Source organism: Triturus cristatus, chromosome 4_1 (assembly GCF_964204655.1).
Source record: "Triturus cristatus chromosome 4_1, aTriCri1.1, whole genome shotgun sequence".
NCBI lineage: Eukaryota > Metazoa > Chordata > Amphibia > Caudata > Salamandridae > Triturus > Triturus cristatus.
The window spans coordinates 957,531,120-957,544,136 of NC_140585.1; the positions used below are offsets into that span (position 1 = coordinate 957,531,120).

Consider the following 13,017-nt stretch of genomic DNA (forward strand, 5'->3'; position numbering starts at 1 on the left):
AGTACATGTCCAACTCTTTAACTACCATGCATCCTGCCCTACAAGCTTTTTAGGGCCTTCCTTAGGGGTTGCTTCATGGGGAATAAAAAGGAAGGTTTAGGCTTGGCAAAGGCCTTATTTTGCCAAGTCAACATAGAAGTTTACAACTGCATACAGGCTGTAGTGGCAGGCCTCATCCATGTTTTAAAAGCCTACTTGAGTAGGTGGCACAATAAGTGCTGTCGGCCCTGAGTACATGTTTTAACACTTTACTAGGAGCTTATAGGTCAATTACATTTGCCACTTAGTTGTAGGCCTATTTTACCATGCTTTAGAGAGTGAGCACAAGCACTTTAGCATTGGTTAACAGTGGTAAAGTGCAGCAAGCGCCAGGTCCAACATAACCACTCTCCAGCCTAAAGTCAGGGTAGAGTAATCAATACCTTGATGGACTTCCTTGCTCATGTGATAGAACCTGCACAATGGCCCTCTAATGCAAAGGCCGAAGCTAGGTCTATCCATTTCTGAACACAGTTTGATCCCTCTGTCAACACTCTTCTGAACCACTAGACCGACCCATGGGGAAACCTTTTCCTCACTTGTGGACCCCACCTGTGAAGCACCTAACCTTAATTTGTTCACATATGCATCTCAATAACAGACAGTACCACCATGGCCAACAAAGTGATGTGGCCAATTCAAGCCCTTGGGATAGACTTCTGTCTCCAATCCAAGAAAACTGTTCATAAGGGCAGCAACAATTAGAGGCCAGTGGCAGCTGTCAACGTCAAGAGCCAGGCCCCAGGCTGTCCACTCTCAGATGGAGGCTCCCAGTGCGGACCTAGGGCAGGTTTCACTTCCAGCCTTGGTACTGGTAAGGAGTTCCCCAACTGCTCTTAGGGGTTCTCTGAGCTTTGAGGTTTCTCAGAGTAGAAGGCGACAGCCCTCGGTATGGTATCATGTACCCTTCTTCTACTCTCCCTCTACCAGTTCAGGGGTAGTAGCCTGAGACTGGCCACTCAGCCAGTGTTTGTACCCTAAGGGTGAAGAGGAGTCAGAGCGAGCCTTTCAACCCCCTTTCCCTTACTGGACCGCTGTGCTCTCTGTATGGGAGTGGTACCCCAGACACCTGAGCTGTCAGGGTGCCCTGGGCGGCTGCCCGTCCCAGTTCTATCAATACCAGTGGCAACTCATTCCTCAGAATGCAGTCAGTGGGCATTTGGGGACTAACTATGACCCTCTTCTGGGTCACTTCCCCACCCCATTCCAAGGACACCAGAGGAATAGGGTGTAGAAGTCCTTCTCATAGGCCTGCATCACCCTACACACCTCCCCAGGGTTCTGATCTGGAGAAACCAGCCTTTCCACTCCCATGGTCTAGCTGGCACTGTTTTGCTTCAGAGCAGTGACAGGGATCCCATTCACTGTGACCTGGTGGAAGTGACGACTTCCACCTTCAGGATCACCAGCCCTCCCTCTGAGTCTGTCTTCCAACTAAGGGAGACTACGGCATGTTCCATCACCTGCTCTGGGGATACTTATCACTAAGGCCATTTTGACCACCTGCTTATAGATCCCACCAATGGGTGGTTTCTTAGGATAGATGGAACCCTCCCTTCTTGTGTTCTAACTCAGAACAGTCAGAGCAGTGGGGCTGGAAATGAGGTGCTATGGGCCACCACCCATCAGAACCGCCCCCTGATTGTCAGAAGGGGCATTCAAACCCCCCCCCCCCCCCCCCCAATCTTATTCTGGGACTTATCTGTGTCTCCCTGGACCTCCCCTTCACTCTCATGGGGGGAGCCTGGGCCACTCTTCTGGGGTCACTCCCAGGTACCTTCTTAGACACTGGTGCTGACGCAGAGGTCCGCCGCCTTTGCAAGCTCCCTGGGGTCAGTTATTTTGCTAGCAACCAGGTATTGGCACAATTCTGTAAATCATGTACTGGGCATGTTCCGCCTCAAAATCAGATTGTATAGCCCAGTAAAATAACTCAATTTGCTGCCCCTCACCCAACCACTCCGTGCTTTACTGGAGCAGTCAAATAAATCCACCTAAGTCTGATTTGGTAGTTTGCCCCCGAAAGATGATGTAATATTTCTCAGGAGTCTGCCCAAACTTGATGAGCAAAATGGCCTTCATTGGAGAATGCTACACCTGATCCCCCACCTCTAGTATCATAAGGGTGTTCAACCCCACTATAGGCATGACTTTAAACAAGCTTGCTCCCCAATCCTACTCTGAGACCCTGTGCATGCTAAGGGCTACCTCATGGGCAGAAAACCATTTACCTATGTCATCCCCATGACATAACTAGGCATGAAGTCTTGGGGTATGCGGACCTTCTCCTCTCATTTGGACACTGGATTACTGCCACCATTGCTGCTGGATCCTGTTGCTTGCCTGGCCTTAAGGTCCAGCTCCTTCTGGCTCACCTTATTTGCCAAGACCAGCTTTCATTTGGCCAAAGCCCTCTCATCCTCTGCTTTCTTCTTATGCAGGGCCAGTTTCTGTCCTCAAGGGCCCTTGTGCCGCTGCCTCCTCTGTAGCCCTCTTTGTAGTCTCCTTCTCCTTCTCCAGGGCTAGGTTATTTTCCTCAAGGGCCCTCTTGGCTGCAGCCTCCTCCCTGGCTTCCTCCAATTTAAATTTGGCTAGATGCAACCTGAACTCCCTCTCCTCTGTCTTCCAGCTCCTCTGGAGATAGACTACGGGAAGACATACTGCTCCCTGCTGTGGCAAGGAGTTCCTCTCCTGGGGGTCGATTTTCTTCCTCCTCTGAATGTTGCAGCCAAGGACCTGCATTAAGGGCCTTCTCCTGCTCCCCCATAACCTCCCCCTCCTGTTCCTTTGCTGTGGCTTGCAACTGGCGAGCCTCCTCCCAATCCCTGAAGACATTCTGGAGATTCTGCTTCTTGGAGTTCCTACTTGCTGGAAGCCCCCTCTCCTAGCAGGATCCTGTGAATTCAGCTTCAGTGTAGCTCTCCAGTTTGCAGAGCACATACTCCCAGCTTGCAGGCAGAGTCACAGGAAGAAGCATTCAGGTAAAATGGAAGTGAATTTGGAAAATGCAAATGAGCCCAATCATGGAGAATTTGGAGGAAAATCTAATTTGATGTCCGATTACTCATTGGGATTTTTGTGTTGCACAAATCTCTGTATGGCAGTGCACAAACACAAGTACTGGATCTCACCTCTGAAACAGCGATGTAAAAAGTTACGTTTTTGGGTTAAGGGGGTGTGAGCTCTCCTCCAGCAACAACCAAAATCCCTATCAGGGTAAACCGCAAAAAGTCACTAAATGAATCTGTCCTTAACCCTCTCGTAGCTTGGCACAAAAGCAGTCAGGCTGAATTTATAGGCAATGTGTAAAGTAGTTGTGCAGTACTTAAACAGTAAAACAGTGAAAGATTAATAAATCTTTTGACACCAAAATGAAAAAAATGTAATCAATAGAACCGGAGTTGTGAATGTTTAAAGTTGTTTGTAAGAACTAGCGCCTAAAAGATCAAAGCACCACCCCTGGACATCTAGTTGCACTAAACCTCGGTAAAGTCAAAAGTTATAGCTGACCACTATGGAGCATAGTTCGGGTACATGAGGTGGGTTTGGCCCGGTCTCCGCTTACCTTTGGACTATAGAAGAATGTTTGAAGGAAAATGTCTGAGACAGTAAAGTTCAGCAGAGCAAGGCATCCCGCAGTGTCCCAGTAGGAGATGCCATTAGTGTGGATACGCTGGATGAGGTTCTCCTATACACCCCAACAAAGTTTAAGATGACTGGGAAAAGATACTTTCATAACTCAGCCATCCATTTATGTCTGCAGCAAAAATTGCAAGTTTAAAACTCCAGAGCACAAACTCTTCTTAGTAATAAAGTTCAGTCTTTAGTAGTTAACTGTTGCTTAGCTTTAAAAAATGTTTTGGTGTCATCTTTACTGTTTTAAAGAAAAACACAAGACCTGGTAATGCCATGGCAAGAAATCCCACCAGACTGCATGGTTATTTCTCCTTCAAATTATCACAGCCTCTGTTCATTTTAAATCTCGAAATCGGAAACCTAGTGACCGGTTTGCTGTTTATTGCCAACCAGAATTTTTTTTGGGCTTTTAAATGTCAAAGACACTAACTTATAACTAAGATGCTAGGTCTACATTTCAGTGGGAAGACCCACTTATTCTCCTTTCAAGAAACGTAATCAGTTTTGCTCAAGTTATGCAGCGCAAGTTATGTAGTATGTCATAAGACATTGAGCAGGAAGTTAATATTGCTAGGAGAGTTACTTCCGGCTAGTCCTCAGTTTAGTTCCAAAGGCATTCATAAAAGTCCTTTCCATGGTGCAAACACAGCGGAATAAATACATATCCTTACTTTGGAAATGGTTGATTGAGGCCATCCTAAGACTTCTTAAATTGATCCGCAACACACTGTGCGACCTAGGACTCGCTCTAAATTAGCCCCATTGCAAACAAATTCATTTGAGTAGTGGCAGGCAGTTTCCTGGAGACTACAATATCCTAATAAAGGGGGGATTATAGCCCCAGAAAATTCAGTCGTACATTTTGACTCATGCCTTCACAGTAGATTGATGGTTGCATAGTCCTTAGCACATATTATGTCCTAAATGTATCCGATTGCCCTGGACAGATAGACACTTAGTACCGGTGTAATAAATGCCTCAAAATAACTTTTCCAGTGCTGCTTTGATTCCCAATCTGGTCCTGCCATTCCATCGACTAACTTTAATGAGATACAACAATGCTTCAATACTCTTGATAATTTAGTTTATGCAATGGGCACTCATAGCCTCTATGGATTAATTCCATACCCAATGAGTTCGAGAAATGAGGGGTGGCTCTGACCTTCTCGGCCCACCTTCCAGTTTTTTCCTACTCCCTAAAATCCCCTCACTGTCAGTGGTGGGAGGTACTCCAGAGCTATTCATTACTTTTCAAAACAAAACACCAGACATGTACAAGAGGTATTGAGTGGGAAGTGTTACATCATTGTCTTTGATAAGCTTTCACATCTAATGCACACACTGCATTGACATCATTTGAGGTAGCCAGTGGATGCCCTATCGCTTATGAGATAGGCATCTGATCTGCATGGTAGCTGGCCTTGCCACTTACCAGTATGCTACATATGTGGGATCTGCTCGCCACGCAGGTAGAGCAGGCACTTCACCTGCTGGTGGTCTCCTTTGCCTCCATGAATTAACTTGCTCCTTACAAGTCATCTCATCAGCTGGCTTATGGCGATTAGTTCCATATATGGATACCTTTTGGTTCCTGGACAACCTGTACTCTTTCACGCTTCTCCTGTAGGCTCTAGCCCAGGCCTGGTGGCCTCAGTGTATAGGGCTTTCTGGCTTCTTCTGTTGTGCTACACCGATCTCCTCTGAGGAAATGGTCGCTGCAGCTCAGGCAGAGGCTTCTGGGTAAGTTTGGTGGCAAGTGGCTAACTAAAATTCCGAACTGGAAGGGACCCAACATCATATTCAGCTGTCAAATTCACTCCCCTGTGTTGTCTTTCAATAAAAAGGGGTATTTTACCTTGTGCAGTTTCGAAATGTACTCAAAACGTCCTTTCTACATATGTATTATTTAGATCTATTGATGTTTAATGCTGTTCCCAGGAATGGATTTTACAAAGGATATATTGGCTATATCTGCATTTTCCCACTACATGGGACTCAGTGCACTAGAGGATATGTGCTTGGATCATAATGTAATCCCCATGTTGCCGAAAGCTGATAAATATTTCATTCCACTCTGCACAAGATTAAAGTTACCATTCTCATGGATTTAAGGGTAAAAGGCCTCCGGAGGAAAATCAACTTCTTTGCTTTCCTCTCATTTTGTTTTATAACTTTTCATAAATAGAGGTGAAAACTCATTACTTAACAGTTGTCAGCTAGAATCCTCAAAAATAGATGACTTCGGTACTTCTAAGCTGTTGAAATATATATAGTAATGTGTATTTCCTTATGTTGCCGATTAAAGCATCAACGTTGTGTGGTATATTTATTTACTAAAGCATTCATATAGAACACTGTCTACCAGAAGGTATCAGTAGACTGTACATAAAACATGGTGAAGTGGATATACTTTACCAATCCATAGAATAAGATATAACGTTCAAATACATTGTGGGTGGTGCTATTCAATAAAGTGAGACTAGATGAGGAGTAGGATCATGGATAACAGAAAGAGTAAAAAGGGACGTCCATGTGGTCCCACCTCCCCATATCTTATATGGTCGGTCCGCCATTTTTAAAATGGTCTCCCTGCCGTGCTTGCTTTACAGGCTACAGAATTATCCATATCCCATTCCCCAGTCATGGTTTCTCCAAATAAATGCACTCCTCAATAGATTCCTTTGGGGGGGTGGGGCGGTCCGAGTAGCCCTAGCGACGTGTATTCAATCCACGTACTGCGGCGGGATTGCGGCGGCGGACGTTCGGGCGTATTATTGGGCATCTCAGTTGTTGGTGATTAATGAATGGTTGTATAACTCTCAAGCTGATCCAGCCTATGCAGTGGAAAGGCTCTTCCTAGCGGAATACCCGCTGCTTGATCTCCTCTACAGTAACTCGTCCTTAGAGGCGCTTCCCCCGGCCTGCCGAACAGTGATACGGATCTGGAGACGTGTGTCCAGGTCCATGGGTTGGTGGGACATGCTGACAGGCACCACTCCCCTTTGGCGGGGTACGCGCCTCCGGCCCGTTACGACCATGACGGGGTTTCGCAGATGGGATGATATAGGGATCTCTACACTCTGGGATGTAATGCGGGGATCCACACTTAAATCCTTCCAGAGGCTGCAGGAGGAGTTTGACTTGCACAAATCTCAATTTCAGAAATCTCTTCAGCTTCGCCATGCTCTGTTTCCTCTGATCAAACACCTCCAGTCACTACCTGAATTTCACCCCGTGGAAAGTTGACTACTAATGGGTGATCTAGGGCACACAAAATCCACCAAATATATCAGACCCTGAATACACACTCCAAAACTAACATAAATCGGACCCGGGCGGCGGGGGAGGCGGACTTACCAGCTTTGACTGACGATGACTGGACGGAGGCTATTGCCAGCCCCTGGTATTCTGCTGTTTCCACCAGGTAACGGCTGATCCTGTTCAAATATCTCCACAGAATTTATTATACTCGCCTTTGCCTCTGGAAGATGGGGGCTGTCCCCCACATGCCTCCGCTGTAACTCCGATGAAGGGTCGTTTCTTCACACCATTTGGAGTTGCGGGGCACTACAGCACTTTTGGTCGGGAGTGCTGTCCCGCTTGGGGCGGGTGTTGGCGTGGGACATCCCGGCGGACCTGAGGCTGACACTTCTCCACAGCACAGATGATATCGGGGGTAACAGATACAAAAGACACCTCCTATTCCTGGGCCTCACCTTAGCCATGCGAGACATTGCGCAGCATTGGAAGGCCTCCTCTCCCACAGGGGTTGCAGCATGGAAATCAGCCTTAGATAAATGTATGTCAGCTGAAGTGGAAGTGTTTCAGGCTGCCCACAAAAACATGGGAAGATCTGGGCCAGATGGGCAAAATACCGGGGTATTGACCTGTCTATCTTAACACAACCAGCAAATCAGGACCCTCTTGAACGTTTATCAGTGACTCACCGATCTAATGTATTAGCTTGTTATGGATGCGGGACTCCTCTTATTGTACAAATGCATATCGTTTCTCCAGGGATGTGTGGTACAGGGTTGGGGGAAGAGTGAGGGGGGAGGGGTGGGTTGTTAGGTCTGGTGTTCTGCAGCCTCCTGGGGAGGATATTTCCAGTACCTATTGTTAAAAAAAAAAAGGGACGTCTAGTTTAAGATACATTGATAGCTAGAGAAGAACGTCTTAGATTAGATGGTGTGTGAAGAGAACATTTTTCAGTTTTATTTATGGGTGTTTAGTTACATTTTTAAATAGAAAGATTTTCTAATGTGCGGCTTAAGTTGTAATTAATTAATCAAATATTTATGGATGCATACAAAATTGCCTTTGCCGAATAAATGGTCATTCTGATGAAGGAGTCTAGCAAAGACTCTGTGTTAAGGAAATAAATGAGGAGGTGGAGTTTACATGAATTCTACATCAGTTGCACAAACTTCTATTCTCAAGTCACCAATATTGTTGTTGATTGAGACATACCTAACCTTTCGCCTCTGTCTTGTCATTCAGCGCATCTGTTTGGAAGGCTGGGAAAGTGGTTGTTTTTAATATTTATAATCACTACAAACAGCTTTTTGTAACAAAAAAATATATATCTTATGAAAAATTAAATGTGTCAATGACTGATCTTTTTAAATTATTTCATTTTTCTTTATTATTCAAAGGTTCCGCAGGGGGTCAAAAAAAACAGTGAGAGGAAAATGGAGGTAATCTGACATTTTTATATTGCAGACATGAATATATTGAAAAGTTTCCGTAGCCATAGATTTTAATGACCATTTATATTTTGAATTCTTTGTCAAGCTTGGTCGATTTCAAGCCCTAACCATGAAGTGGGCGGGCAGATCAAATTGAATATGTGAAGCATGTGCTGTAAAAAACATAATCCCAGATTGTGTAAAAGGGTACCAATAAGATGTCTATCCTGGAATTTGTCAATGGCCAATGGAAAATAAAAAAAATCAAGTAACTCTGTTGTTGCTTAAGTAAGGCACTTTTTTCAGCTGGTTTATTTGATAATTTAGACTAATTCAGGCAAGTCATATTAAGCTCTGAAGGGTTCCTACAAGAACTGAGTCTGTGTCCTTTTGCCTGGAAGGCTCTATGTAGAATTACATCTTGTGCTTTCTGTCTTTGACAGCTTTTGAGCATACAATCACTTATGATACTAAACTGGTGATGTGGACCATTCTTTTTCTTTTTGCGATTACCTTACCTCTCCCAGTGATGTGATTTACAGGTTGTGTACTTTTTAGAGCCCTTTTCTGCCTCCCATAAGGACTAGGTGATCCTTTGTACGCATCCTTTGTTCACTGCTGTTAAAATGCACTTGATTTCTCTATTTTTGCTGTCTGTAAACATGAGGTGAGTGTGCTCTGCATAAGCCCGGAAGTGTCACTACTTAAAAGGCTGTCACGCTGTTTTTATTAGGCAGTCCCAATCCTTTTTAAGCTTTTTAAAATATTTTTAACTGTTCAGACTTACTAGTCTTGAGGTGCGATGGCGAAAACAAAGCCTTCTATCATGCACGGTGGACCGAAAATCATAGAGTAGAAGAGAGGTAGTGTTACCCCTCTCTACCATAGAGTGCGCACGGCAGTGCTAGAGGTTGGCGTGCTAGTCTGCATACGCCTTACACATCAAATGACGTCAGGGCAGCGAAATCGCGCAGCGGGCAGGCCGCTGGTGCGCCAAAGGCAAGCCCGTCTGCGTTCTTCCGCCCCCAAACATGACCAGAAACCCTGCCCAAATCCAGCAGAAACGCATTCAGTATACAACTTAACAGCTGTTGGCGTTTAGGACCCTCTGTGCAAAACGCAGTGACCACAGTTGGCAAGTCGATAGCTGTATGGCGGGAGTTCAAGTCTGCACCCACTGTAACTATGAGCGAAGCGTATTGGATAAATGTAACACACAAAATCAAACTACACAAGCAGAGACCAAGCCTTGGAAACTTGGCTTAATTAATAGTCTGTCCCTTCCTAAGCACAAAACAGAAATCCGACTTCTACTGGAGGTGGAAGACCTAGATGTTTTGTTTATTACAGAACACTGGCTCAACAACTGCTCCATCCCAGATATCTTAATGGCCCTTCCTCCAGGGTTCCAGATATGTAGACAGGATCGCATGAGAAAGGTGGAAGGCGGTATCCTGATCCTGGCAAGAGATGAGGGAGCCCCCTCCCTATATTAGATTGTGAAAGCTCTCATTTCACTATCACTTGTACTCCAACATCTACCCTCTCAGGCTTGCTAGTTTATAGGCTCCCAGGGCCTTGTGCTGAGTTCCTGGATATCCTAATAGACACTTTGGCTCAGGTTAATAGTGAGGAAATCTCATACTAGTATCCTCTGGGATTTAAATATTCATTTGGATGAAACGAATCTCCAGCATGTCAAAAGGTTGTTACAGAAAATTGAGGGATTACAGCTAACTCAATTTATTACCTCTGCTACTCCTATCAAGGTCACATACTTGACCCGTTTAATTTCTAATGATCCCGAAATTTCTGTATCCTCCCCAATACCTATGCCGTGGTCAGACCACTACTTTATTCCCCTTGCATTACTTAATAAGGGAGTGCAGATAAAAAATCATCATCCTATATCACTAAACTATCAAGGAACTGGGCAAAGCTTAACCCGGAAGCCTGGAGGGAAAACTATGAAATCCTCTGCTCCTAATTTAAAGGGAAATATAGAGAAAGCATATAGAACTGGGAAAGCTGAATCAACCACTCATTAGATATTGTGACCCTGAAAACGATCCTTAAGCCAAAAATGAAGGGCAAAAGGGCTCCCTGGTTTAATGCTTATGTAGGGTTCTCATAAAAGAATTGTAAAAAGTTGGGAAGGAAATGGAGGAAGGACTTTGATCTGCATCTAGGAGCTAGTTATAAGGTGGCTATCAGGTCTTCTCATGACAACATTAAAGAAGACCAGGTGAATTTTTTTTTAAACAATATCAGTCAGACTCAGAACTCCCCCAAGGAACGGTTTAAAGTAGTGAAATCCTTAACTTTAAATGATGATAATCTCACCTCTCAGTCCTCGGAGAAAAAATATAATAACCTGGCTACCTTCTTTCACAAAAAAGTCATGGATATCTATAGCTCCCTTCACAGAGGAACAGGGTCAGTAACAAGTCAGGAAAGGGTCCATGTCCGCGTCCTTAACACACCTGCCCTCAATCAGTTTCCACTTGTTAATAAAAATAAGGTACGAACTCTTATGGTCAATATCAAATCGGGATCCCACTAGACCCTGCTCCACCACATATACTTCATAAAGTCTCTGAGGAGGTGAGCCCATCAATAGTGGAAATACTTAATCAGTCCTTAGAGGCAGCAGAAGTCCCGATCCCATGGAAACATGCAATTATCAGACCACTATTAAAAAAGAGAATAAAAACAGTTTGGACTCTACGCAACCTACTAATAATCGGCCTATCTCACTTTAACCCTTCATTGGTAAGCTGATAGAGAAACATGTAAATGGAGCACTATCTGAGTACTTGGAAAACAACCCGTAACCTCCACCCCACGCAGATGGGCTTTCGTGCTCTGCACGGAATCGGCTCTTTTGGTAGTCTCAGAAGAATTAAAAAATACTCTTGATCAAGGGAACTCTGCCGCCATACTACTCTTAGATCTAAGTGTGGCATTTGACACCGTGGATCACCGCATCTTACAAAACAGACTCAGACAAAGCGGTATACAGGATAAAGCTTTGTATTGGCTGGTATCTTTCTTGAAGGGCAGATTTTTTCTGGTCATGGAACCTAGCTTTCTTTCAAATAAAATGGCACTGACCTGCGGGGTACCACCGTGCTCCTCGCTCAGGCCTACTCTTCAATATCTGTATGCCGCAATTGGCTGACCTAGTACAGGAGTTTGGCATCTCCATGGTTGCGTAAGCAGATGACACACAGCTGGTAGTCTCATTTGATTCTAGCACCAAGATGGAATCTGACCAACTAGCGACGTGCCTGGAAAGAGTAGTAGAGTAGATGACAAACAGTCGTCTTAAGCTGAATGGAGACAAGATGGAGCTAATGATCCTTGAAAACAAAGCGGTCCCTAGATCTCTGTCTAGCTGGCCAAGCTGCTTGGGCAAGTCGCCAGTCCCATGTTCCTCGATCAAAAACCTCGGATTCTGGATGGATAAGGAATTACCAATGGAGGTTCAAACAAGGAAGTTAGCAGGGTCCTATTTTGGCCTATGTAGAATGCTCCGTAAGGTTCTGGAGCTGATTCGTACCCATTTAAGGAAAACAGTAATACATGCATTGGTAACCTCATGCCTTGATTATGGAAACTCCCTCTACTTAGGGGCCCCAAAATATGTTACTAAACGACTTCAAATTGTGCAGAATGCCGCAGTTAGACTGCTGTGTAATTTGCCAATTCAGGAACCAGTCGGAAAACATCTCAAAGCACTCCACTGGTCACCGATTGAGGTTAGAATAAAATTCAACGCACTATGCCTGACACATAAAGCCATTAATAATAGAGGTCCCCAGAAAATGAGAGACTTGATAGTGCTATCTGTTCCCAACAGACATTTAAGGTCTGACTCTGAGCGCCAGTTAAGAACCACCAGAATCAAAAGAACTAGATGGGGAGGTAGATCTTCTTAACATCTGGCTTCTGAGCTATGAAACACCCTACCATGCAAACTAAGATTCCTGGAAGTGGAATCAAACTTCAGAAAAATGCTGAAGACTTGGATCTTTCACCAGTACCACTAAATCATCCCACTTCTCTATGCACTGTATTTCGCTCTCAACGCTGGGAAACGTCCGGGTAGCTATGCACTTTAAAAAAAAACTATAACATAACACATGCCGCAGCAGTTATAGGATTGCCAGAGGACAGGGTTACCAAGAGAAGGAGCCAGTCTTTTAAAGTTTAAAAAACACAGATGGGAAGGAAGTGAGTCCCAGTCCTTAACTACAAGAAAAGATAAGGCTCTGCAACTGTAGTGTGCATTTTTGGTCCTGGATACAATAAAATGATTAGCATTGATTGACCTCAAATCTCGTGGAGGTATATATGGAGTCAAAAGATACCGAAGAAAATGCCATTGTGATAAATGGTTTTAGTGGCAAGTACATATATAGTTAAAAAAAAGTTATCTTTAGCCACTGGAAGTCCATGAAGCTGAGTCAAATGGCCAGAAATTGGCATGGAATGTGGAACAGCGACTAACAACCGAGTGTCAGTGTTCTGAATTAACTGTCTGCTATTAAGCAGATAAAGTGGAAGCCATAAACAGAGGAAATTAAAGTAATGCAGACGAGAACTAATTACCAAATGTATGGAAAACTGACAGTACGATGGATGCCGAATG

General features: G+C 44.4%; 1 protein-coding gene across 3 annotated transcripts in view; it reads left to right on the forward strand.

Annotated features, from left to right (window-relative positions):
* The window catches only part of CAPS2 (calcyphosine 2), an 825,864-nt gene that overhangs the window by 133,930 nt on the left and 678,917 nt on the right, over positions 1-13,017 (forward strand). For 2 of the 3 annotated variants that reach the window (XM_085653843.1, XM_085653845.1), the window contains exon 6: positions 8,331-8,372. The exons of the other annotated variant lie outside the window; for it this stretch is intronic. In XM_085653843.1, the coding sequence (XP_085509969.1) occupies positions 8,331-8,372 (42 nt within the window). The remainder of the gene's footprint in view (positions 1-8,330; positions 8,373-13,017) is intronic. 3 annotated transcript variants of the gene reach the window in all.